At 41.4% G+C, this 26593-nt stretch overlaps 2 protein-coding genes across 2 annotated transcripts; one reads left to right on the top strand and one right to left on the bottom strand.

Annotated features, from left to right (window-relative positions):
- On the top strand, nucleotides 1-22639 carry MEIOB (meiosis specific with OB-fold). The gene is made up of 13 exons (XM_063143149.1): nucleotides 1-69; nucleotides 6048-6105; nucleotides 8447-8578; nucleotides 9698-9770; nucleotides 12304-12499; nucleotides 14686-14786; nucleotides 17009-17061; nucleotides 17163-17258; nucleotides 18445-18546; nucleotides 19145-19298; nucleotides 20983-21172; nucleotides 21767-21853; nucleotides 22510-22639. The coding sequence occupies exons 1-13, from the start codon at nucleotides 1-3 to the stop codon at nucleotides 22615-22617; spliced, it is 1419 nt and encodes a 472-aa protein (XP_062999219.1). The 3' UTR covers nucleotides 22618-22639.
- Nucleotides 22640-23213: 574 nt separating this feature from the next.
- On the bottom strand, nucleotides 23214-26571 carry FAHD1 (fumarylacetoacetate hydrolase domain containing 1). Its single transcript, XM_063143553.1, has 2 exons — nucleotides 26399-26571; nucleotides 23214-24663 (listed from the first exon to the last, which is right to left on the bottom strand). Exon 2 carries the CDS (start codon nucleotides 24575-24577, stop codon nucleotides 23906-23908), a length of 672 nt encoding a protein of 223 aa, XP_062999623.1. The 5' UTR covers nucleotides 24578-24663; nucleotides 26399-26571; the 3' UTR covers nucleotides 23214-23905.
- Nucleotides 26572-26593: the final 22 nt, after the last annotated feature.

Here is a 26593-nt window from a genome sequence, read left to right as displayed (position 1 = left end):
ATGGCATATTCCATTTCTACACAAAATCTTGTGGCCATTTCAGATGTGCATCCCAACCTTGCTCGTCCTGTAGGTCTTCGTGATATAAGTACTTTTTGTTCTTCAGTGAAACTGTATATAACTATATTATATTACTGCAAAATTATGTAATTGGTTTGTCTTTATATACTCACAGCACTGGCATAATTATTAGGCACAAAGTATGTTAGCTTCTCTTTGTGTACCCACAAAAAGTGAAAACTGATGCTTCCCTTGACCACAGTGTGGGGATACCACAACCATCAATGTTGACTGGGCAGTTCATTGACTGCAGTATCAGAGACTTCTTTGTATTTTCTTTAAATAGATGTTGAGTTGATAATTTCTACAGAGTCTGCATTATACTATTACAATACATTGGAGATGTATTCTTTTGGTCTATGGACACCAGATTGGAAGCTGTGAGCTTTACTTACATGGCTAGTCCCATTCATGCACAGCTTCCCCTTGATCATTTAAAAAATGATAATTAAGGCAAAAATTTCCATTACTGACTGTTGTTTCTTAACTACTAAATATCTCCACCACATTATGACAGGTGGGGTGGAGGGTGGCCCAGAGAGAGAGAGAGAGAGAGACAGACTATATTACAAGAACCCTTATGTGCATGTCCAAGTCTCTGTGTACTCTCTCTCTCTCTCTCTCACACACACACACACACAGAGAGAGAGAGAGAGAGAGAGAGAGAGAGTCAAAGCACCATTCCTTCCTATGCATCCTCCCTTATCTGCTTACATGAATTTATCACAATGCATAGAGAGGCATCCCAGTAGAGCCTGGGGAAGTTTTACCACCATCATATCCACATGGCCACTTTCTAGAACTCACTAAGCGAATTTACATGTGAATCTGCTCCTATTTGCATAGCCTGTCCTGGATTCCATATTAATCATGTCAGAACAGGGGTCTCCAACTGTTTTTGGCCCATGGGCACATTTGGCATATTTAAAAAGTGCCCTGGACACCACCACAAACAGACTGATGTAGGGGCTTCTAAAGAAAAAAATAGAAATAACCCTTTATCTGTGTTTGTGTGTGTGCATAGAGGTGCACCCTGTGTGTGCTACCCACTCTGGAATCTCTCTCTGTCTCACTCTTATGTCTTTCTCTGGCTCCTTTCTCTCTGGCTTCTCTTTCTTTCCCTTCTTTTTTTCCATCTCTCGCTCTGGTTCCTCCTCATTCTCCCCCCACTCTCTCTGGCTCTTTTTCTGTCTCACTCCCCACTCCCCCCTTGAACGTCCTTTCCTTCCTTCCCTCCCTCTCTCCTCCTCTTCTTCTTCTTCTTCTTCTCTCTCTCTCTCTCTCTCTCTCTCTCCTCCCTCTCTCCCCCTCTGGCTCCTCTTTTTCCTTTCTTCTCTCTCTCCCTCTCTTTCTGGTCCCTCCTTCTCCCCCCGCCCTTGTTTTCTTTCTTTCTCTCTGATCCCTGTTTCTTTCCCCATCCCCATGCAACTGAATGGAACAGTTTCTCCATTCATTTGAATGGGGTGAGAAAAAGCAGCGTGGAGTTTGTTCCCTATACAACCCAATGTATCACTTAGAGAGGGTGAAAAAGCCCCACCACCACTACAAATATGGCTGGAGGTGAAGGCAAGGTTCACCCTCCCCACCAAGGAGCCTGTTGCCCCAAAGGTCGTTGGTGGGGGGTGCACTGCACCCATATCCAGCCTTTTCTCTGCAAGGAGGACTTCCTCCCTCTGTTCAAGTGAATGGAGTGATTACCATTCTGCCTCTTCATTATATTCAAGTATAGGGGTTTCCAATGTAGCACCCATAGGCACCACTGTGCCCACAAGGCTGCCACGTTATTTTCCCACTCAGCACTTGCTGAGTGGGAAAATAACGTGGCAGCCTTGTGGGCACAGTGGTGCCTATGGGTGCTACATTGGAAACCCCTATACTTGAATATAATGAAGAGGCAGAATATTGGAGCTGCCTATTATGTTGCTTATGCTGCTAAACTAGCTACTGAAATGGAATCAGAGGCTTATATCAAAAGAGTTAAAGCAGCTAAAGCCATGCTACTCTGTGTCCCTTGCTATTACTTAATATGTTCTAAAAGCCCTTGCAGTGTGTGCATGCAGGCTTCTTGCATTGAGCAGGGGGTTGGACTCGATGGCCTTATAGGTCCTTTCCAACTCTTCTATTCTATGATTCATTGTGTTTAAAGGAAAGGACTTCAACCACAGTCTATTCCCTCCTGAAAAGCCCTTTGGCAGGCACAGCTGCATTATGCAAAGGTAACTCCTGGGCCCTGGTGTCTATTGTCCCCCAATTCACATGTAGAATAGCACAAAAAGTTAAGAAACCTGACCTAGTGCCCAATCCTATATATGTTTAAATGCGGTGAGGGGAACTCCTACAATATCCAGGAATGCTGAAAGTTGTAGGACTTTTTTCTGCATAAATATACATAGGATTGCATCCTTAGACTTAAAAATCTATTCTATACTCAATAGGGAAAGCAACTATAATACAAAACATAGCAAAAATGTGGAGTTGCAACCTTTATGAAAGTGTGAGTATATAGCTTTATTGCATATCTGCTCTTCCCTCATTCATTGTAGATGTTGCCAGGGCTGGCGCTACCATTAGGCCAACTAGGCAGCCGCCTAGGGCCCCGACCTCAGAGGGGCACAGTACTGGCCTTTCGTGCACCATGTACATAGTATATAGCACCATGTACATTGATGGTGCTATATAAATAAATAATAATAATAATAATAATTTTTATTTTTTCTACAAAACATCTGTTCTTAAAAATCGAGGTTGGCATTTGGGGGGGGGGGGGGTTGCAAGTAGCTCTCCTTGCCTAGGGTGCAAAATAGTTTGGCACCAGCCCTGGATGTTGCCAATAGAACTAGGATAGCTGTGGTTTGGTAAATTCTGCACCCTGGTTTTATGAATGTTTACTCAGAAGTAAGTCTCATTGCATTCAGTAGGGTTTACTCTCAAGTAAATGCATATAGGATAGCAGTCTAAGGATTATTAAGTTTTAGGGACCCGCAATGAATAACTTTGAGCCTAAAGCTCAGTTATAGTTTATTTAAACAGTGCTGACAGTAGCAAGGGAATCTGTGATGTGCATCTTCCATGGTTTTCACTGTTCGTCCAACGTATATGGCATGCATACTACCATATCTTGAACTCCTTGTTGATTTAACGTAAAGTAAGACTAGCAATTTCCCCATATCAAAAGTTAAAGGATATATTACATGGCCATAGATTTCTTCAAGAGATGTTGTTTGGCACAGAATTGAAAGCACATGAGTTTCCCAAGTTTCTCTTGTGGGACAAATGTATTCGGCCAGAGGGTTTAATTTATTTTACAGCACAGAGAGAAGATTAAGCATTAGAAAATGGACTGAGCTAGAACTCAGTTTATTGTAGTTTAATTTGGTAAACAAATCTTGCTTTCAATTTGGAAAAGAAGTATGGTTTATTTAATGCCAGACATTGTCATTAATCTTGAAGGAAGCTAGTAGCAGATAGGTGTGTGTTTGTGTTTAATGTAAACAATGAGCTCCAATAAACTAAATTCTACAGCATTTGTTTGAAGAAATGATATGCAACTGAGCCACTACATCACTGTTTTAAGTGACCCAAATGCCAAAGCTCTGAATGAGGTAAGCTGGAGATAGAAAGAAAAAATAACAAGAGTTTGGATAATGTCTGCACAAAATACTGGCAAATAGACACAGAAGTTTCTCTTTTCTCATTTGATTAGTTCAGCAGTGTGGCTACAATCCCAAATGTTCACATTTGGGAATCATTCCCCCCAAATTAAGGCTATTTACGAGAGGTTTAGGAATAGATCTCATGCTTTTAATTTGGAATTATGGAATTTCACTTGGTTAAAGGAATCTGAATTAAATAATTTTGTAAAGATAAAACTTTAAGAAGACTTTGAAATAAATACTGTTGTAAGCAGAGCCTTAAGGCATTAAATAACATTTTGGATTCCAGGAACCAGTTTTCTATTATCGGCAGAGTTATACACAGGATATGTTGCCATCTAATTAAATTACTGTGAGTTAGGAAACTAAACATTTTGATTGTGGGTTAATAGACTGCACTTTAAGAAAGAAAGCTTTTGGAGACTTGAGGAAATTATATTCTATTACACACATACTCGGAGTGAACTCATCCAGATAAATGCAGGAATAGTTTTCTTGCCCCACCTAGTGACTGAAAGGAACAGAGAAATCTGAGAGCCTATTTTTCAACAGGTGGATTGTTCATTCTGTTTGTTAATGTGTGGAGTTTGTTCATAGATAATATGGCTGTTGCATCTGCAGATGTTGACTAGTATGTCCTGCTGGTGGACAACAAAACAGGACAGTTGTCAAAACTCAGAAATGAAAGCTGGAGAGTTTGAATCCTCATCTATAGGATAAGGAAAGATTACTTTTATAAAAATAGCTGCTTCTAATTTGTTGAGGACACGTATACTTCATGATGACATAGTTTCAGAGGATTGCAAAGGCATAGTTTGTCTATAGGAATTATAGGGGAAATCCCCTCCCCCATTTATAATTTTGTGGCAAGCCTCTTTTATATTTAGCACACTCCCATTCTTCATCAGACTTTCATCATGAGGTTTCAATTTCAGTTAACAAGACTTTTCAAATTTGCAAATATGCCCCCCTGAATCTCTTGGTATGTTCTTTGAAATTCTGTTTTCACCAAAAATCACAGTGGTGTAGTTTCAATACCACTGAATGCAAATCTTAAAATGTTTGTTGTTTTTAAATGGGATATTCACCCCTCTGCATTGAAATAAATGCATATTTTAAGGGCTTAGTACATGTCACACACAAATGCATTTAACAATTCCTCCAGCAGCCATATTTTACACATAGCAGTTTTGGGAAAAGGAAAAATTAAGCGAAGAAATGGTAGAAAGGAAGTTAGGCACCTCCTTCCCTTTCGGTTTCTCTGTTCAAAATTGCCCTCTCTGAAGTTGCTTTTGCTCAGAAAAAAATGGCTTGTTTCAAGTTCTACATAGTCCACCTTTGGGAGAGTTCATGGAGATATAGGAATGAATGTGAGCTACTTTCAAAGGGTGAAAACATAGAAACATAGCAACTTACCTATAGGCTGGGTTCGGAAAACATGATAAGCAATGGTTGATTAACTAGGAAATGGTCCATTGCGTTGCTTATTGCATTCTCTGGCAGGAAGCAGACAACTCACAGTGCACGGTTTTCTTGAATTAAACAATGGGGAAAAACAACGGACTGCTCCATTGCTTATCCAGAGACCCGTTGCTTATTGTGTTGTGTGGTGGTCTCCAATGCTTAATTTCACATGTTGAGTGCACTATTTCAGAAGCCCATAGAGTCATCTGGCAGGAGTGGCCAAAAGTGCCCTGGCCGCTTCTCTACAGCCAGCAGAACTTACAATGGCTGATGGGATAGCCCTGGGAGGAGGGAAGGAGGAGCAATGGCTGGCCGGAAGGATGATAGGAGTTTCAGCTGCTCGACAGGGGGCGGGGCAGCATGTCATCTGGGGGGTACTAGCAGCATAACGTACTGTGAGTTGCCTATTCCCCCCCCCTCCGTTGCCTAAAGTGACGTCCAAACACGATCACTCTTGTCACCTGGAAAGTCTGGGAAAATCACATGGTCCCCATTTAGTTGATTCGGGATCGCTTTTCCTAACTGGTCTAGCATGCCCTCATCCCATTCTACATTGTGCCTTCACATGTAGTAGTATTCTGCATTGTACTTTTAGTACAAGTAAAAGCTAAATTCATTTTCAGGTAAGCTTTCTCCTTATAAAGCAAACAGATGTGGATTCTTTATGCTATTTCCCACTCATAGATCTTTTCATATATAGAGATAACTTCTTATGTTGTTAATATATTAATGCTTCTGTAGAATAAGTCCATTAAAATAGCAACAGTCAAACATGCTTTTTATTACTGAAGGAATAGAGAGTCTGTGAAATCAAATCCATCCTGTACATCTGTATCTGATGTATATATTCTGTAATCTCTTTTTTCCCAGAGTATAATTGGTGTGGTGATTGGGAAAACAGATGCCAAAGGCTTTCCAGACAGAAAAAGTAATGTTTTTCTTAAGGCATTAAATCTCTGTTTCTGAGGCTCTATCTTTCTGTCAATGGTTCCTCTAACTAAAAAGCATGCATATAATCTGGTGGTAATTTTTTCGGTACAAACTACATTGAAATGTCAATGAAGACTGCAGAGCAATAAGAGGGGTTGCAAGAAGTTAAGGAGGACAAGTGTCCCCTCAACTATCTTTATCCCTCACTGTTGCCTGCCTCACATTTTTACGCCAGAAAAGGGGGAGAAATGTCTCAGGATGCTGTAGACAACTTTATTTTGAACAAACCCGATGCGTTTTAGCCTCTGGCTTTCTTCAGGGGGTCGTAACAATACATATACAAATAAATGAATGGGACAATAAAGTATTAAATCATTACAATTAAGAAAGTACATTGCAAACACGGCCTGTGCATATTTATAAACAATAAAACAGTATTACATCTAAAAAGTTTATAGGACACATTGCAAGCAAGGCCTGTGCATACATTTACTGTAAAACAATTAAAATATTAAATAACTCACTTGTAATAATGTCTGCAGAAATTATTTACAACAGAAATGTCTTGTGTCATTACGCAGGCCATGAGATGGGATGATCACGTGAGGTACTGGTTCCTCTCTATTCGGCCCTGGTTAGGCCTCATCTAGAATATTGCGTCCACTTCTGGGCTCCACAATTCAAGAAGGACGCAGACAAGCTGGAGTGTGTTCAGAAGAGGGCAACCAGGATGATCAGAGATCATCTGTCAGGGATGCTTTAGGGTGGATTCCTGCATTGAGCAGGGGGTTGGACTCGATGGCCTTGTAGGCCCCTTCCAACTCTGCTATTCTATGATTCTATGAAGAAGGCCTAACAGAAAGACAGAGGCTAAAACGTTGGGCTTATTCACAATAAAGTTAACTACAGCATCCTGAGATGTTTCTCCCCTTTTTCTATTTATTTATTTATTTATTTATTTATTTAAAATATTTATATCCCGCCCTATATCACTAAGATCTCAGGGTGGCGTACAGATAAAAACATACAGTATAAAACAATAAATATACACAGTTAAAAACAAATTAAATTAGTTCATCTAATTAGTTCATCCTAGTTTATCTTGGATGCTTACCCGCCTTGCACCCTTATGTAAGGGCATGTACCTTGGCTAGGGCTACAGCACTGGCCTTCTCTCACTATTTCTAGGGCGTCTGATGACAGTAGTATACCTAAATGTAAAGTTCATCGCCAAAGCACTTGCTACTGATCTCTGCATAAAATGTAATTGAGGCAGCCACCCAGCCCAATCTTTTCTTCTGTTCATGAAAACTAAAGTATATATTTTTAAAAAAATTGGCGACCTCTACTGGTATGAACAAGATTGGAAACGAAAGGAAAGGAACCTCTCGTGCAAGCACTGAGTCATTACTGACTCTTGGAGGGACGCCAGCTTTTGCTGACGTTTTCTTGGCAGGCCTTATAGCGGGGTGGTTTGCCGTTGCCTTCCCCAGCCGTTATTACCTTTCCCCCAGCTAACTGGGTACTCATTTTACCGACCTCGGGAGGATAGAAGGCTGAGTCGACCCGAGCTGGCTGCCTGAAACCAGCTTCCGCTGGGATCAAACTCAGGCCGTGGGGAGAGTTTCAGCTGCAGAAACTGCTGCTTTACTGCTCTGCGCCACACAAGACTCTATGAACAAGATTGCTCTACCTTATTTCATGCCTTCATTTCTCATTAAGTGATCCATTGGCTATATACAGGGAGTCCTCTTTGGACTTGTTCAAATGCATACGAAGGGTGGGTAGGTAGGGGAACTGCAGAACCATGACAAGCAGGCCTGCCACACGAATAGGAACCATGTCTCTCCTACACACCAACCCTCCAGTTACTTCACTTACCTCCACACAGCTTAACCATGCATCCCACCATGGACACCTGCTGACCATCTTGCAGAAGATGGGTAGCTGGCAATTCTCCCCCCACATGATATGCTAACCCACCGTGGATCATATTTTTGAGTGATCCACAGTGGGTTATCTGAACAGGCCCTTTGTCTCTCATTGCAAATGCTTTCTTTGTTGCTGCTGATACCCCAGCCCTGGCCTCTATACTTCTTAACAATATGCCATATGCACATAAAGGAACATGGCACCTGAGACTGGGGTGCTGACAACCCCCACCAGGAGCAGGGACAGATGAGAGCCCCTGATGCTCTCTTTGAGTAGCACTATTATTGTGCCACAATTTAAAACTGATAGCACCAGGCAGAACATAACAATAAGCACAAGTTATATTCTTGCATGCCTAACACTAAATTCAGACTTTTGAGTTCTAAAAATCCCTCTTTTCTCTACAGACATTGGATCAGAAAGGTATACTTTTGGTTTTACCGTTCGTGATTCACCATCTTACTTCATAAATGTAAATTCTTGGGGAAGAGAGGACTATATTAAATCGCTTTCAGAAAGCTTTAGAGTTGGTGATTGTGGTAAGCTGGAGTTTATTCTGAACATATTTCAATTTCAGTATGTTTTCCTCCTCTTTAAATCAATATGAGTTTGTGGCCTTAGTGTGCTTTCCTTCAAAGAGTTGTAGAGTATTTAATTGGAACCAACATTTTCAGTTAGACTGAGCAAGAGGGAAAGAAGTAAACTTAAAAGAAAAATATATTCAAATATAGTAAAGCTGTCATCAAGAGGCATCGACCAAAAAAGCAATCTCCCAGATTCCCTCTTAGGCCCTAAGCTTGTATAATGTTTCATTCTACTAAAAATGGTGTGTAAGTGTTGTTGTGATGATGATGATGATGATGATGACGATGACGATGACAGATCCAGAGTTAAGCACTTAAGAGTGCAATCATATTAACAGTTACCTGAGTAAGGCCCATTGAACACAGTGGGATTTACTTCTGAGTAAACATGCAAGGGATTGTTCTGCATATCCCCTTCGTTTCAGTGGCTTCCCCCACTGAAATTAATGGGCCTTAAAAACTTAACTTTGCCTTGATTATGCCCAGTGTGTATAATTCAAAAGGAGACAATGGCCTTGCCTTCAGGCTCACAATCTATAATAATGTTCATATTTTGCATGTTTAATTCTTAGTGCAGCTGTGTGTAAAACAGACCACACAGGCAAATACATCCTAACTAAGTTCCCACACATTGTTTTGAGTTAAAAAAAAAAAAAAGAGGAAGGAAGAAAGGAAGAAATACAGAGAAAACTGTCTTTATGCTGGCACTAAATGGAATAAAGTTGTGAAAGGTAACTGGCACACAGAAAATGGTGGACTGAATCTCCTAAACTTTTAAGTATTCTCAAAAAACATGTGCTTTATGTGCTTTTTGAATATGAGCTGAAACAAATTACTTCCTGGCAGCTGAATTTACCCTTTGTATTAGTGTTTCTACTAATAATGCCACTGTAACAATGTGTACCATGATAGCTATGCATTGAATCCTTGAGCTAGTATATAGCTGCTGTTGCACCAAACCTCTTTGCCATGTATGTGATATGGAGCCTTAGGATGTATCTTATTTTCTGCATTTATAAGCTGTCATTTAAATCCATGTTTTATGTTGCTTTCTTCCATTCTTTTCTATTACAGTCATAATTGAAAATCCTTTAGTACAGACAAAGGAGGTTGAAAAGGAGGAAAAATTCAACCCTACAACTCCTAGGTAAAGTAGGGTTCTTATGCCCCCAATAATGTTAAAATCGTAATGTTTACAATTGGCATACTTAGAGAATTACTACCAGAATATGCAGTCATTGCTCTTGGAAAATTATACAAGTGTTATAGGGAGTTACTGTTGTCCACTAATACTGCACAGTTTTTTAACACCAAGCAACACTATGATATCAAACAAATATGTAGGCTCTTGATTTATGCCATAATATAATTAAGACCCACATAAGTATACAGAAATTATTCTCCTGTATAAAGGTAATACTATATCGCAGAGGCACAATGATACATTTCCTACAAAAATTTGCAAGTTAGTGTAACTCCGAAACTTTACCCTATCAAGACATTGTCACAAGTACTTATCCCAAATATAGCTTGGCACCATTTATCATTTTTTCTGTGGATAAAAATATACTCCAGGATAGAAATGTGTCAAAATTAACATATACTGTATTTCTTCAATTCTAAGATGCACTTTTTTCCCCATATAAACATCTTTAAAAACGGGGTGCGTCTTAGAATTGCAGGCGTGTCTTAGGGTTTTTTTTTTTCTGTTGGTGGTACTGAAATTAGTATGCGTCTGACAATCAATGGCGTCTTATAATCGAAGAAATAAGGTAATGTGAATGTGTACTGCACTCAGTGTCAGCATTTGAGGTACAAAACTACCTCAAACTGAAGTGACCCTTAAAGATGTTAACTGCTTAAAAAGTCCTTGTGACCACGTTCCATAATAGGTTTGTATGGAGAGGTTGTTTTATGTTCATTTTGTTGTATTGGGCCCTATCCTGCCTTCACCCTCAGAGCAGTTTACATTATTTTCCTTACCCCTCTTTTATCCTCACATCACCCGTGTAATGTAGGTTAGGCTGACATATCATGAGTAGTCCAAGATCACCCACTGAGGTGGTAAACTACCTTTCAAATTCTCACAGCACAATCTTATTCATGACTACACAGAAGTAAGTCCCTCTAAGTTCAATGGGCCTTACTCCCGAGAAACTGAGTATAGGATTACAGCCTAAAGTTACTTTCAGTTTTCACCAAACTAGATAGCTGAATTGCAGCATCTAAAACATCTTCTGGTTACAAAGTTTGAATTTACAAAACAATCTGCTTTCAGAACATTTTCAGGATCTCTTTTGCCAATGATCAGGAAGTCAGTTCAGAGTTGCTGGTGGGAACTCTGCTAACCAACAGCTTGACCTATATTTGAACATTGAGATATAACAAGCCTGATATATCTCTAGAGATGGAAGAAACGACATCTTACATTGAAACCACTATTCTCAGGTTTTGGATTTGATAGGCCACAAACACTTGTACGTAAAGGCTTTTCACAGCATCAGTAGAACAGTAGCTTATAGTAATTCATGTTTTCTTTATACATGTTTTCTTTATACATGTTGCCCTTGGGTAATCTCATTCAATCTCATGGCCTCCAATATCACCTGTATGCCGATGATACTCAGTTATATCTTTCATCTCCGGAACTTTCTCCTGATGTTCACGATCGTATCTCGGCATGTCTTTCAGATATCTCAGCTTGGCTGCTTCATCGTCGTTTGAAACTTAATATGGCAAAGACTGAATTGCTTGTTTTTCCTCCTAAACCTTCTCCTCAACTCTCATTCTCTCTTACTGTCAATGATGTTACGCTTACTCCGGTCAAGGAAGCTCGTAGTCTTGGCTTTATATTTGATTCCTCGCTCTCCTTTATTCCTCATATTGAGGCAGTAGCTAAATCCTGTCGTTTTTTCCTGTATAATATTGCCAAGATTCGATCATTTTTGTCTGTCTCTTCTGCCAAGACGCTTGTTCATGCACTGGTTATTTCTCAGTTGGACTACTGCAACCTTCTTCTCTCTGGCCTTCCTTCTTCTCACATCAGTCCGTTGGTTTCTATCCACCACTCTGCTGCAAAGATCATCTTCTTGGCTCGCCGCTCTGACCATGTTACTCCACTTCTGAAATCTCTTCTCCTTCCTATCTCTCCTCTCTCATCTCACACTATTGCCCCGCTCGTGCTCTTCGCTCCTCTAATGCCATGTTTCTCGCCTGCCCAAGAGTCTCTACTTCCCTTGCTCGGCTCCGTCCATTTTCGTCTGCTGCCCCTTACGCCTGGAATGCTCTTCCAGAACATTTGAGAACTACAAGTTCAATCGCAGCTTTTAAAGCTCAGCTAAAAACTTTTCTTTTTCCTAAAGCTTTTAAAACTTGATGTTGTTCGGATTTTATACTGTTAGTTTTACCCTACCCTGTGCCTGTTTACCCTACCCTGTGCCTGTTTGCATTCTCTTCCCCTCCTTATTATTCTACTATGATTTTATTAGATTGTAAGCCTGTGCGGCAGGGTCTTGCTATTTACTGTTTTACTCTGTACAGCACCATGTACATTGATGGTGCTATATATATAAATAAATAAATAAATAATAGTAATAATAATAATAATTCAAAAAGTCCATAATATAAAAATTGGCCTTTAATAAGGATGAAGGGTTAAGTGTTGTGTATCTTTGTGTCAGTTGCTACAAGCTACTGCTCAGCGAGAATCATTCTGTTGTCAAAATCTGCTCCCGCTATGAAGTGGACACCAAACTACTGTCCCTGTTGAATCTACCTGTGAAGGACCCTCAGGATTTTTACTCACTGGGGGACATCATGGCCAATGGGCAGAGCCTGGATGGAAGAATCATTAATGTTCTTGCAGCTATTAAGTCAGTAAGTCAGAAAAACCATTCAAATTGGAGAAAGCTTCTGCTATAGTCTGATTATCTAATTGATTTCTGTATAGATAAGAATTTATTGGTTCACGGCAGATTGGAGTGATCTTTTGTCTCAGTCAGCAATCACTCGGCTTGATTTATTGCTAAGAAAGGTTAACAAGCATCATTAATGAAAGATGACTATAAACAGTATTCCCCAAAGCCTTCATGTATCTAGCATGGCACCCTGACATGGCACAACAATATGAGGAGACTTAGGGCCTTGCTAGACCTACCTGATAATCCGGTGGGGAGTCGGGGCGAGGCCCGCTGCAGCTAGCACGCGCCGTCGCCCCTAGCTAGACGTAACACGTGACGGGGTAAGGGAAAGCCCCACCGCGTGCTCCAGGTTTTTTTATCTTAAAGGGCCATGTGCGCAGGAGCGCACCAACAGAAAAGTAAGTAGCTTTTTTAAAAAAATAAAGGGTTCCCCGTTCCCCTGCCCGATTTCCCCCCCACAATGTCTGATGCCCCCCTGCTCGCTCGCCCGTCCTCCCCCCGCTCGCCATGCCCGTCCCTGTTCTTCTTCCCCCCCGCTCACCATGCCCGTCCCCGCTCGCCATGCCCTGGCCCCGTTCTTCTTGAGTAGTGTGTGTGTGTGTGTGTGTGTGTGTGTGTGTGTGTGGTAGAAATGTGAGGTACAAATCAAATCAATAAACAGAATTTAAACTGAAGCCACCGGTCTCTTCTCCACTCCAGGGGGCTGTCTACATATGGGGAAAGCCCCTAAGTGGCTGTGGCTCTGCGCCCCATCAGTTAGATGACTCAGGCACAGGATCGGAGCCACTGCAGGGAAGCCCCATGATGCTGCATTTTGAAAAAGTCAGGGATTCACCCTGACTTTTTCAAAGGGAGCAATGTCAACACAGGACTTCCACTGTGTAATATCACTCCAAGGCCAATTTGGGGTAAACCCAGGGGTGGAGCCTGGTGGAAGGTGACCAGTGATTGGTGGGGCGGCTCCAGGACCCAGATGACCGCCCAGAAACCCCATGCTCCCTCCACAGCATCAGGACTACCCGATGCCCAGAAGAGGGAAAGCGTGGGTTGAGGAAGAGGGCGGTGCCAATCCAGCGCCGTGAAGACAGCCCCCTGCTCTCCCTCAGATCTGAGTAGCAGATCAGGGATACATTGATCCAATCAAGCACAACGAGAACATTAGATAACAGGTATAAACAATACTGTGTATTCAACACACTTGGCAACTGCTTATCTCCAACCTGGTATTTGCCAAGTTAATGCAAATACAGGGGAAAGCAGGAGTCATTTGTAGGGGAGAATCGACGAGTGAGAAGAGTGCCCAATCCTTCCTACACTTGTTGATAATCTCCTGCAAATTCCCCCTTGGGTTACCAAGGTTTCTTCAGCTGGGCTTAGTAATAATTCCGGACCACAGCTGCGCCGGGTGTGTGTGTGTACGGTGTCAGTATCAAAAATTGGGGGGGGGTATTTGCAGGGAAGGCTCAGTGGGCAGAGAAAAACTTGAGCACATCTTCCTACCCATTGATTCAAACATTTGTTATGTGAGAATCCCCCCCCCCTTCATAACGTGTCATTCTGTTCTTTGGGGTGGGGGGGGGAATAGAGTCTTGTGGCACTATAAAGACCAACAAATTCATTCTGATTTAAGCTTTTGTGAACTATAGTCCATTCATCAGATGCGTGGAGCAGTATGGCGAGTTTCAGGTTTATATACAGCAAGGGTGAGGGTGGTAAAAGCACTGTAAACAGTGAGGTCAGAAGGAAATTAAACAACAGTATTGTTGGTTTTGCTGAAGTGTTGCAGGCTACCCTCTGGAAATTGTCCTTAGAAAGTTTTTTTTAAAAAAGAAATTGCTACTTTCTAGGGTGAATACTTTTATGCTCTACTGCAGTAGTGTTCAAATAGACTTTTAAAATTAAAAAAGTGTCAAATTAGAACAGAGCTGCTTCCTCTACTGCAGCAATGCCCCACAATTTCATAAGTTTATCTTCATGCACACACATCCATGCACTGTAACTAAAGCCACCCCTGCTGTACTTTGATTCCTAATGAAGTAGGTATGATCAGTACAGACATGAATATGAGAACAGACTATTGCTGTTTGACAAGATAGGTGTGAATATAAGATTAAGATAAAAGGTTTTTTTCATTGTGCTAAGGTTGGCGAACCAAAGTATTTCACCACTTCGGACAGACGGAAGGGTCACAGATGTGAAGTACGGCTGTATGATGAAACAGAATCTTCCTTTGCGATGACATGGTAAGCTGCATTGTAAATCACAATTCAACTTTATCCATTAATACGAAAATAGAAGAGCGCACTGTACATAAGTACATATTGCTATCATTAACTGAAGCTTCTTATTAATTGTGTAGTCTCTGCAATGATACAGCAGTATTCATTAAATGGCAGCAATATCCATTAACCTCTATTATATATAAGGCTGTCCAATAGAATGGCCTCGGATATATTACCTATTTCTATGAGTTATTGACAAATTCTCCCCTCAGGAGAGGCAATGTGAGGCAGAGCTGCAAATCAATTATGAAAGGTCATCATGGAGATGAGGAAATAAAAGAAGCCATTTAGTTAGACCACTGATTATTGTACTTGCTCAAAGCAACATATTGCCCAGTACCATCCATAGATCAACCTTTGCATGAATGCTACTATCAGGATCTTTATAAGTAAATGATGTTTTACTAAGTGGAATCTTCATGGCTCAGACCAAAGGTCCATCTAGTCCAGCATCCTATTTACAATAGTGATCAGCAGGTGTCTACATGAGGCTTACAAGCAAAGTATGAAAGCAATAGGCTTCTCCCAGGTTTTTTTTTAACCCCCCTGGTATTGCTATTCAGTAGGAAACCATCTCTGAACCTGGAGGTTGCATTTAGCTCAGCTATGCAGAACCTCTTTCAGCCTGAGGGCTGAATTCCATTTTGGAGATCTCCTGGGACACTGTATAATACTGTATTAGCTAACAAGACAACAAAAGAAAGAATTTGGAAGAGGTGTCAGCCAGGTGACAGCTGACCCATTCTCACAGGTGCATGAGGTGAATACATGTACATGAGCCCCACCCTTCCAAATCTGAGTCAACAACTGTTTTGAAATGAGGCTTTGAGGCCTTTCAAAATGGAGTCTTGACCAAACTTTTTAAAGATACATCTTAGTTTTTCCACAGCCAGCTCAAGGTTAACATAACTTGTTTGCATGCCAAAGTCTTATTCATTATTGGTGTTAAGTAGACAAATCATTCCAACTAAGAACAGCCATGCACCACCTGCAAATGAGAACTGAACAAGAGCTATCAAGTAGTCTGTTCTATGTATGAATCAAGGTTCCTATGTTCTGAAGCTACAAGGCACAACCAGTTGCTCTGAGGTGCAATGAAGGCTCCCAATACTGTATTAGCTCCGAAGCTCCCTGAGCATAGAAGATGCTCCCATCTTTTATTTTCTTAATCATCCAGGAAATGTTCTGCATGCAGATCTCTTCGTAGAGAATGGGAAGCTCCTACATGCGTGGAGCTCTGAATTTGAAATAGGCTTTAACCCTGTTGCCCATATGCAAGACAGCTAAATAGAGGCTTAACATTTCAGGGAAATGTGAGAGCTAAGGAAGCAAGTTGGTGAGGAGGGGAGCGACTGCTTCTATGTATGTGACATTCTGCTGCTTGTAAGACTGATATTTGCATCCTCAGATATACCAATTTTGGCGAGTTCGTTGTCCCTTTGTCACTCAGACTCATTGCAATGATGTTTTTAAAACCGTTAACCCGTGGTCTTATGCCTAGACTGTCTGGGTGCCTCTCCCCATTAAATTAAGGTAGTCAGGGGATGCCATGCTCCAGGTGCTAATTGCTTAAAAATTATTATTAATTATTATTATTATTATTTATTTATTTATATAGCACCATCAATGTACATGGTGCTGTACAGAGTAAAACAGTAAATCGCAAGACCCTGCCGCATAGGCTTACAATCTAATAATTATACTTGAGCATAATTTATTTGGTGGGATGGAAGGATATAAACAAAATAAATAATCATCTGTGAGGTTAAGCATGGTGGCCCTCACACAAAGGAATTCCCTTCCTAGGATGGCTCATGACTGCTTGCTTTTAAGAAGTAGGGTAAGACATGTCTGTTTAAGGAAGCTCATCATGGGTTATTTAACCCCTTATGAGTTGCAGCATGTACCGGCCCTGTTTTGAATATGCAATTCCTGATCAGGGATTATGTGAGGGTTAAACAACCCTCACATAACCCACACTCACTGGATTTGCATGACAGGACAACCCACATGCACCACATCCTTACCGGAGGTAACCCACGGTGAGCCCTGGCATGTCATGTGAACCGGGTCATTAGGTTGCATGTTTTTAATATCTAGAAACTACCCTGATTTTACAAGATATATAACATTTTAAACAAATAAGCAATGTTTGTATTAACTAAATGCTCTTATGTCTCTAGCTGGGACAATGAATCTATCCAGCTTGCACAGAGCTGGCAACCTCGAGAAACAGGTATTCTTATTTATTTATTTTTAAAAAAAAGCAAAGCAGTTTTGCTGAGTGTAAATCTTTCCCCAAAATAACTAAAAACCTCTCAATATTTTCCTTCCCAGTGATATTTGCATCAGATTTAAGAATAAACTTTGACAAATTTAGAAACTGCATGGTTGCAACTGTAATCTCAAAAACCATAATTACTACTAATCCTGGTAAGAGTGGCAAAACTTTTTAATGGTCATAGAATGCCTTATAATCTTCTACTGTTTTAATGAAATTGATAGCTTAAGACTTCCGAATGATTTCTACTTGTTTTAAGTCTACAGAATAAATTTTCCTCACTTAGTGTTGAATTTATTTACATTTAAGGAAGGAGCCATAGCTTATTGACAGACATGCTTTCAGTACCACTGTTTACTAATAACACTAGACTGGGGCCCACAGCTATTGACACCAGTCTCTTTTGAGCAATTTTTTTTTTAATAATTTCCCCCGACTTTTTTGTTTGTTTGTTTGTTTTATACGCTGAAGATAAGTGCTGGGTGAGATAGTAGCAGCCACCACCATTTTAATTGCCCCAGAATGCATCTCGGCCTAGAAGCATTTTGAGAAAATGAGTGTGGCAGCTGCAGTCATCTCTGCGTATCACCACCTATCTCCATTCCTTTTTGCTGCAGCATCAGTGTCTCTCCCCACTCCCTATAAGCTCATGGGGGCACCAGGGTGGTGTTGGGGGAGGACCCACCAGAGTACCACTGACAAGGCCCCCTCAAACCTGGCACTGGCTCTACATGACACCAAGCTCTACGGATTTCTCATATTTCTTCCCAACCCTTCATCTCCTCATTCACTTCCCTTATCCATTGACAATGTCACAATCCACACACACCCTATTGAACAGGAACGAAGCCTCTCTCTTCTTTATTCCCCATATTCAGCCCAGTAACTACCAGTTCTGCCACAGCCACACTCAAATATTTGAATATCTTCTTCTCTTCAAATGTCTAAACTCTTTCTTCCTTGCTGCCCTTTATGGTTGGAACTGCCTCACAGAATATTTATATTGTGTTACTTTCTTCTCTCCTTTCAAGTCCCTCCTCAAAACCCATCTTTTCTGTAAAGCTTTGGCAGAACCCCCTGGTCCATATGCTAGAGGAGAGAAAGACGTCTGCCAAGACCGTGGAGAGCCACTTCCAGAAAGAGTAGACAATTCTGAGATAGATGGTCCAGTGGCCTGCTTCAGTATAAGGCAGCTTTGTAGTTTTAAGTTTGTTAAGTCTTTCCTGTAGCCAACATCAACCATAAAACACAGAGTTAACCCTTTGGCACTCCCATTAAGTATTCTGGCACTATATTGGCTTACTTTTATTAATACTGATTTGAAAATGTTTTTTCAAGATACACCAGAAGCAACTATTCTGCTCAAATTTATAAGAGAAAATGCAGAAATGTTAGATTTGGATGATGACATGGGAGATCAATTCAGAGAGTTCATAAATTGTGAGTGTCCTTGCTTTGATAAATTGCTCTGTTGCTTGAGATCCTGATTATGGGTTCCCCCTTTTAAATACAACCACCACCCCCTCTTCCTGGAACTCAGTGGAGGTTTCGTTGTATAAATTCCGATACAATTTAAATGTGGTCCTTAAAAAAAAAAAGCCAGGTACATGTTGTCTTCAAGTACTGATACTGCATTCCAATCTGAGAAACAATAATTGAGAAGTAGTTGACGAGTAATATCTTATAAACAGGTATGTTGCATTCAGCCGTTGTGGCCCAGTGAACAGAGAATTGGACTTTAGTCTAGGAAACGAAAATTAATCATGAAACATTAACAGTTCTGTTTATAATATGAATAACAGAGTATTTCTAGTGTCAAAAGACAACAAATAGATAAATCATTTTAACTTAATATAGCAAAATACAAAATCATTTCACCTTTTTGATTATTTTAAGTGATTTTTCTCATTTCAAACTCACTTGTATTGGACCCAAAGTCCACTGAAGTAAATGGGAGTCTTTCTCTGTCTTTAGACTTTGGATCAAGTTAGGTTTTGTTTTTTTCAGAGAATCTCATTTTCCCCCCTGTTATTTTTAGTGCAGACAGTAGTTGATGTTTACACAGTGGAGCAATTAAAGATTAAATCTTTGCAGAATGAGGGAAAACCAGAACCTTTCTATGGTATTATTTTTGCCTACATTTCTACACTGAATATTGATAATGAAACAGCTAAAATAATACGAAACAGATGGTAAGCACCTCATTAAGTTTTACAAATCACTGTCCTAAACATTTGTTCTCTTCCCTATTTCAAGTCAGCTTGGAAACCTTCCATCTCTCTGTTCATCAAACCACCTTCCTCTCCTAATTCTGCATCAAAGTCTTTCCTGAACTACTATAACCTCACCTAACCTGAACGTCTAGTCATTCTGTGCTCTGCGATCATTTTCCCCATCTTGCCAATAAAGCAGGATAATGTGCATAGTCTGTCCAGTGGACTAGGCATATTCTTAGGACTTGCAATGGCTTATCCTCTGGTTGCAGTTGAAGATAGGTCAGTGGAACATTCCAGTAAAGTACTAGGAAGTATGCTATGGTTTCTCAGTGGCTATCAGAGGCTCTAACCAGAAAATGTTTTCCAGAAAACATGTTCTGGTGCACACTGATAGTACAACTGCAAAAGTGTATGAACTATCAAGGCAGTATGAAATTGTAGCCCATTCTGGAAGAATCCTACCTAGTACTCTGTTGGGTGAAGTACACCTGGATTCCTTGTCAGTAGGAACATGCTCATGAAATTTTCAACACACTCACAGACTAGTTAAACCATCAGGACATAAGACTAGGAATAGAATTGAAATCCAGTTCCATCATTCAGAGATCCAGGATGCCAGAGCGGCGCTTTTTGCATCTCCAGTGAATTTCAAGGGGTAAACATTTATGGTGTTCCTATATGAGGGGAAAGAAGTGACAGAAGCTCTCACTGTATATTGATCAGGAGCATTTCTGTATCCTTCCCACTAATGGCTCCCCTTGCCAGAGCACTCAGCAAGGTCTGGGCAGAAATCATATTGGTTGTTCTTATTGGAGCCCAGAACTGTGGCATCCAGTTCTAGGCTCCACAATTCAAGAAGGACACAGACAAGCTGGAGCGTGTTCAGAGGAGGGCAACCAGGATGATCAGGGGTCTGGAAACAAAGCCCTATGAGGAGAGACTGAAAGAACTGGGCAGGTTTAGCCTGGAGAAGAGAAGATTGAGGGGAGACATGAGAGCACTCTTCAAATACTTACAAGGTTGTCACACAGAGGAGGGCCAGGATCTTTTCTTGATCTTCCCAGAGTGCAGGACACAGAATAACGGGCTCAAGTTAAAGGAAGCCAGATTCCAGCTGGACATCAGGAAAAACTTCCTGACTGTTAGAGCAGTACGACAATGGAACCAGTTACTGAGGGAGGTTGTGGGCTTTCCCACACTAGAGGCCTTCAAGAGGCAGCTGGACAAGCATCTGTCAGGAATGCTTTAGGGTAGATTCCTGCATTGAGCAGGGGGTTGGACTGGATGGCCTTGTAGGCCCCTTCCAACTCTGTTTTATGATTCTATGAAATTGGCCAAGACAGATTTAATTCAGATGTTTCTAGACCCTCTGTGGTGTTTTTCTCCTTTGGCCAACCAGCTGAGTCAGGGTGATCTATTTAGAAACAGTTGGCTGGAGGGCCTATTCATATTTATGCAGGTAAAAGGGAAATTCTGCAAACTAGTTAGAAAGGAGTGCATGGCTCAAGGAGTGGATATGGCAAAAGTTAGATGTGCCATAACAAAATTCAGTTTGCATATCAATTAACTGTGCACACATTAACTAAAATGTACAGCACCATGTACATTGATGGTGCTAAATAAATAAATAAATAATAATAATTTCTGTTCTTTTTTGCAGTGCCAAGTGCCGCTATGTGGTCAATGAAACAACAAACATGTGCTCTTTCTGTACCAGATTTCCTTCCTCCTCAGATGTCATGCCAGTCTTTGCGAGCTTTGATTTACTAGTTGATCTGACTGACCACACAGGCACCCTTCATTCTTGTAGCCTCTCAGATACAGTGGCTGAAGAAACGTTAGGTTTCACAGTGAGAACACACTAGAAATAGCTTTCCTCTCCTCAGGTTTATGCTTCTGGTTATGCCATGCCAGCAAAAAATATTATTGAGATTTCTTTTTCATTGCTATTTATGGCCTAGCCAAACTATGGGGTTTTATGTGTAGTGTCAATGCTTGTAACTCTTGGCACCAATATTGCACTTGATGAAGCAGACTCTATCCTACAAAAGAGCATGCTGCAAATGCAATGCATTTTGTTCCCATAAGGCTTGCTTGGTTCTGCTGCAGACTTAAGTATATTTTCCAGAATAAGCACTCTGGAAGGCAATAGGACTTACTTCTAAGTAAAATGTTAGTATTGGGATACCTCTTAAGTACTTATACTGAAATTATCACTTGGGTCTGTTTAATCACAAATGCACTTTTTCCATTCAGTTTTTCTTTTCATGTAAACTTCCACTCAGAAAAGCTACAGTGGAACACTTTTAAGTTGTTATTTGGTTTGAAGAGTAGGTTTCTGGTCATTGTACTCTCTTCTGGAAAAGCATTTCTTCTTGTTGGCTCATGCTTCAATACATGATTATATGGATTTAAAACCAATTAAACTGTGGTCACTCCCTTAGGTTCAGGAATTCCAGTCTCTGACAGAGGCTCAAAAGACAGCTCTCAAATGGCACCTTCTTCTAGAACGAAGCAAAATTTATTTTAAAGTAAGTATAGAAATGCTATTCTAAGGGGCTCTTCACACGAGAAAAATAAGGCACACTTGTGACCAACATCAACCTCCTGAATGTCTCCTGCGTCTTCCCCTGGCTATTCTGTCCTAAAAAAAACACCACCCTGGATATCCAGATTTTTGTGAAATATCATGGGATTTCCTACCGCGTGCAGCTGAAGTTGCACTACAAAACACCCAATAGAGAGCACTTGCCAAGTGAGGATGTCATTTCATAGAGTTGGAAGGGGCCATTGAGTCCAACCCCCTCCCCTGCACAGTGCTGGAATCCAGTTTAAAACATCCCTGGAAAATTAGAAAATGGTTGAATGGAAAGGGTTAAGAATCCTTTGCCTGTCAATCTCCTACTTTAAAAATGCAGTCTCATATAGTTCCAACTTTATAACGCTTATAACAGGGATATCCTGGGCATGTTTAAACTGAAAAAGTCCTAAAGCTTTCAGCATTCCCCAACAAGCTTGGCTGGCTGGGGAATGCTGGGAGTTGTAGGACTTTTTTGTTGTTGTAGAAAACCTGCATAGAATAGGATCATGCCCTTAATCTTCTGTCTTGTAAAAAGAAAAGAAAAAGTGGGGAGGATAAGCTTTAAAAACTTGTTTAAAAAATGTTATTTCAAAATTATTTCCATAGGTTATTCTTTCAACCAGTTCACGAACCGGTTTAAGAGTGAGTCTACTTTCTTGCAAATTAGCAGATCCTATGGAGGCCAGTCAAAATCTGCCTGGAAAAGGAAAATAAATACGTTGTCCAGCTTCAAAAAGCTGGAAGGACATTTTCACTTTCTTGTAATGATGAAATTGTGTCTTCACCAAAACCAGCATCCTTACTGCAAAGTTACTAAAATGTGTGCTTTATCGCTCAACTTTTATTATATTGTTTAAGGACCAGTTTAGCTTAATTTCTCTCAAAGATCTAGACGCACGTATTTTTCTTTTTAAAATGAGGAAGCAAAATTGCATTCTACGTATATATGAGGAAAATATGCATATGAAGTTTTTACGTTTTCTCTGGAACCAAGTTTCTTTTAATTTCGAATGATCCTTTAAAATGCAGGGATATTAAAGTTGCATTCTGTTGTAAAAACTGGTGTAGTGCAGCAGCTTTGACGGAAGCCCCAATTTCAATTCTCAGCTCAAGTCATGGTCTCACCAGGTGGGCTGAAGCAGGACCCCCACACACACCTTTCTCAGACACCCAACCTTGCAGGCCTGTTGGAACAATTTTAGATAATGTAGGTGAAATATTTTGAACCCTGAATGCTAAGCATTTTTGTTTCACAGACAATAGGCAAGTGATACTATAGAGCATGTAACATGGATTAAGGCAAGCCAAAAGACAGAATATTTTGTTTTATTTACATCTTAGTATTCAATTCTATCAGACTTCCTTGCAAATTGTTTTCTAAATTTCATCATAACAAATATAATTTTAGAACTTTCTCCCTACTGTATTCTATACAGGCACAATCTAGCCTGCCAGGAAAAAAAAATCCTTCATTCTTTGGTTGTGTTTTTAAGATAGTCAATATTATTAGATACGGAATGTTTTGAAGCAAACTGGAGTACATGCAGCTCAGCTCAGCTACCCTCCCCTATATCCTCTCGTATACTTTTTTTGGCAACTGAAAAAGAAGACACCTTTGGTCTGGTTCGGACATCACAACAACCCAGTAATTTCTTAAACGACCCTAGAACAAACCATGACTTTTCCCCTCTGGCTTATTAGCACTCTTCCTTGTCCATGACAACCCACAATATTTTTGTTATTAAATGTGGGCTGTTGTGACATGCGAACCAGGCCAGTATGTCCAGTGCCCAACAACATAGGATCTCCATGGCCCTTCTCTCCACCTCATCTCTCTCTCTCTGTGGCGGAAGACAGAACCTAGACAAGATGAAAGGCAATCATATTGGGCTACCATATGAGAAGCTCAGTTCCCATTCTCTCTCATCCCACTGGAAAAGAATGGCATCCGTGCCCCTCAGTACTCCAGTTTGAATTAGCAGAACTCTCCTCTCTTCCCATGTTAAGGCCGGCACTTCTGCTGTGCTACTTGAAACCGCATGCTCAGCACCCCCTGGATCCCAGCTTCTATTTCGTCATTCTCTTGCACTGCGGAAACCCCTTTGGGGGACCCTGTCAGTATGATGTCACCTTCTTCCAATGTGACAATTCCACTGATGTAGCTGATGATATAGGGGACAGAAAAGATCATGTCTGATGTATCCCCTTCTTGCCGCAACTCCCCATTGACCTTCAGCCAGATCTTTAGCTGGTGTGGATCTGGGACTTTCTCCTTGGGGACAAAGTCACTGACCGGACAAGAGGTATTGAACCCTTTAGCCAATGTCCAAGGAAGTCCTTTCTTCTTGCATTCCTCCTGGGTATCCCGGGCTGTCATGTCCAAGCAGAGGGCATAGCCTGCCACATGGTTCATTGCCACTTCCTGGGGAACCGCCTGCGTTTTCTTCCCAATCACCACCCCCAGTTCCACTTCATGGTGCAGCTTGGTACAGTAGTAGGGCTGGATGATAGGAGAGCCTTCCCTGACATAGGCAGAGGATGGCTTGAGAAAGAACAGCGGCTCAGCGGGGAGGGTGCTCTTCATCTCTTTGGCATGCTCTGCGTAATTTCTCCCAACGCAAATTATATTCTTGCCCCACTCCCAGAACCTGGCCAAAGGCTTGGAAGAAGCCATGTTTCCCCTCTGCAAAAAGTTGAGCTCTGAAGGACAGCTGGAAGGAGCACAATTTCCTCACACCAATATAGTTGCTTGCTTCTCAGCTGGGAGAGAAAAACAAATAAACCTGTAGCATTCATGCATTCACTCTCAGTTCAGCTTCGTTTGCCTCCTGAAATTGTACATTCAGGTTTTATGCCCAATACATAGTACTTACTGCAGCAGTTTGCATGTACAGAAACAGGGGTGAAATATTAGCTCCCCATCTCTGTTTAATGGTCCATTGAACTCAGCACCTGTCTCCTAACAGTTTAGGAACATAGGAAGCTAGCTTGTAACAAGACAGACCAATGGTCAATCAATCCAGTATTGTCAGCACTAACTTGCAGCAGCTCTCCAGGGTTTCCAGGCAGGATTCTTTCCTAAAGATGCCAGGTATCAAACCTGGGATCATCTGCATGCAAAGATGGTGCTCTACCACTAAGCTCTGACTGTACGTTTCTGAGCCCAATTCAAGGTGCTGGTTTTAACCTATAAAGCCTTACACGGCTTGGGACCACAATACCTGATGGAACTCAACATCTACGCTCAACATCTAAGGTCCTCCTCCGGGTGACTACTTCGAGTGAAGCTCGGAGGATGGCAACAAGAGAGAGGAACTTTTCAGTGGTGCCCCCCCCCACCAAATTATGGAACAACCTCCCTGACGAGGCTCACCTGGCAACAATATTGTTCTCTTTTCGCCACCAGGTCAAGACTTTTCTCGCAGCATATGTTGAGTTTTCTTAACTGACCCCAGAATAGTTGTTTTAAATGGATATTGTCTGTTTTTATGCTTTTTATGGTTTTAAATTTTGTATATTTGTTTTTAATCTTTGTAAACTGCCCAGAGAGCTTCAGCTATGGGGCGGTATATAAATGTAATAAATATTAAGCAAGACAAAATGCCAATAGCCATCTTCTGCCATTTCAGGCATTATTATAATCACCATTTCTATAACAGTTTGCAATATTCCACAGCTTTCATATGCATGATTTCTGCAATTCTTACAGCTCTGTAGGGCTTAGAAGTACCCTATCAACCTGTCCTCTATATAGTTACCAAATCTTCCCAAAATATTACAGGCCAAAGTTTCCTGTGTTCCACGGCTCACGAATTAAATTTAGGGGTTTGAAAAAAAGCAAGGCATTCTACCTAAGGGCCTCTTCCCCCCCCCCCCCCCAAATGCCAACACAACGGGCAGCTGGTTGGTATTACGCAGCAATGGAGAAGGCATTCTGCGCAAGGTCAAAGTCACTTCCTAAAGTGTTCCAAGGTGGACTCTGGATCTTGAAAACATCGTGGGCCTTTGGACAGGCCACATTCTATATTCTTTAACAGGGACATTCCACACACGCTCAAAAAAACCTTGTTAATCACCACCATTATGATGTCTTTCTAATCCCACGTGTGTGCTCCCACGCAAAACTGGGTGGAAGGAAGCTCTACTGAACGCAGGGCAACCTACTTGAGCAAACGCGCCTGGCACAGACATGCACGTGGCTACAGCAAGGCGCACGCCCAAAGGCACTTATTTTTGAAATATTCCCCAATAGTACCCAAGCCACAGGCTGAGTTCGGACGACACGCTAATCGACTGGGTGGTGGTAATAGGGGCAGCATGCGAAACAACCGTTGATTAGCGTGTCGTCCGAACTCAGCCAGAGATTTTCACAAGCTGAGCCCCAGCAAGGCCTAGCTCAACTAGTGCAAACCGTCTGCCGCTTCCCCAAGCCAGAGAGGCTTGGTTTTACTTTCACAGCCTCAAACTGCAGTTGGCGGGGGGCGGGGGTACTTACCTTTTCACACCATCATCGACGGGGTGGGATCACGGTCCGTAATGCCAACGGAGGAAGCTGCAGCCGCGGCGCGCCTCCCTCGCCCTTCTTTCTTTTTTCTGCAAGGGCACCCGCGGAAAGCGGCGCCCAGCCCCACCTCCTCCGGGGAGGGCTTGGCGTAGCCGCCCGGGAAAGCCATTGGTTGTCGGAGGCAGG

Source organism: Elgaria multicarinata, chromosome 17, assembly GCF_023053635.1.
Source record: "Elgaria multicarinata webbii isolate HBS135686 ecotype San Diego chromosome 17, rElgMul1.1.pri, whole genome shotgun sequence".
In the NCBI taxonomy this organism is placed as follows: domain Eukaryota; kingdom Metazoa; phylum Chordata; class Lepidosauria; order Squamata; family Anguidae; genus Elgaria; species Elgaria multicarinata.
The sequence above is the reverse complement of the archived record's forward strand: the minus strand, read 5'-3'. Positions and strand labels throughout refer to the sequence as shown.

Coding starts and splice junctions, on each gene's coding strand:
- MEIOB (XM_063143149.1), top strand. CDS start 1: ATGGCATATTCCATTTCTACACAAAATCTTGTGGCCATTTCAGATGTG. Junction 6,106..8,446: donor AGGCTTTCCAGACAGAAAAA/GTAATGTTTTTC, acceptor TTTTCTCTACAG/ACATTGGATCAGAAAGGTAT. Junction 9,771..12,303: donor TTCAACCCTACAACTCCTAG/GTAAAGTAGGGT, acceptor TCTTTGTGTCAG/TTGCTACAAGCTACTGCTCA.
- FAHD1 (XM_063143553.1), bottom strand. CDS start 24,577: ATGGCTTCTTCCAAGCCTTTGGCCAGGTTCTGGGAGTGGGGCAAGAAT.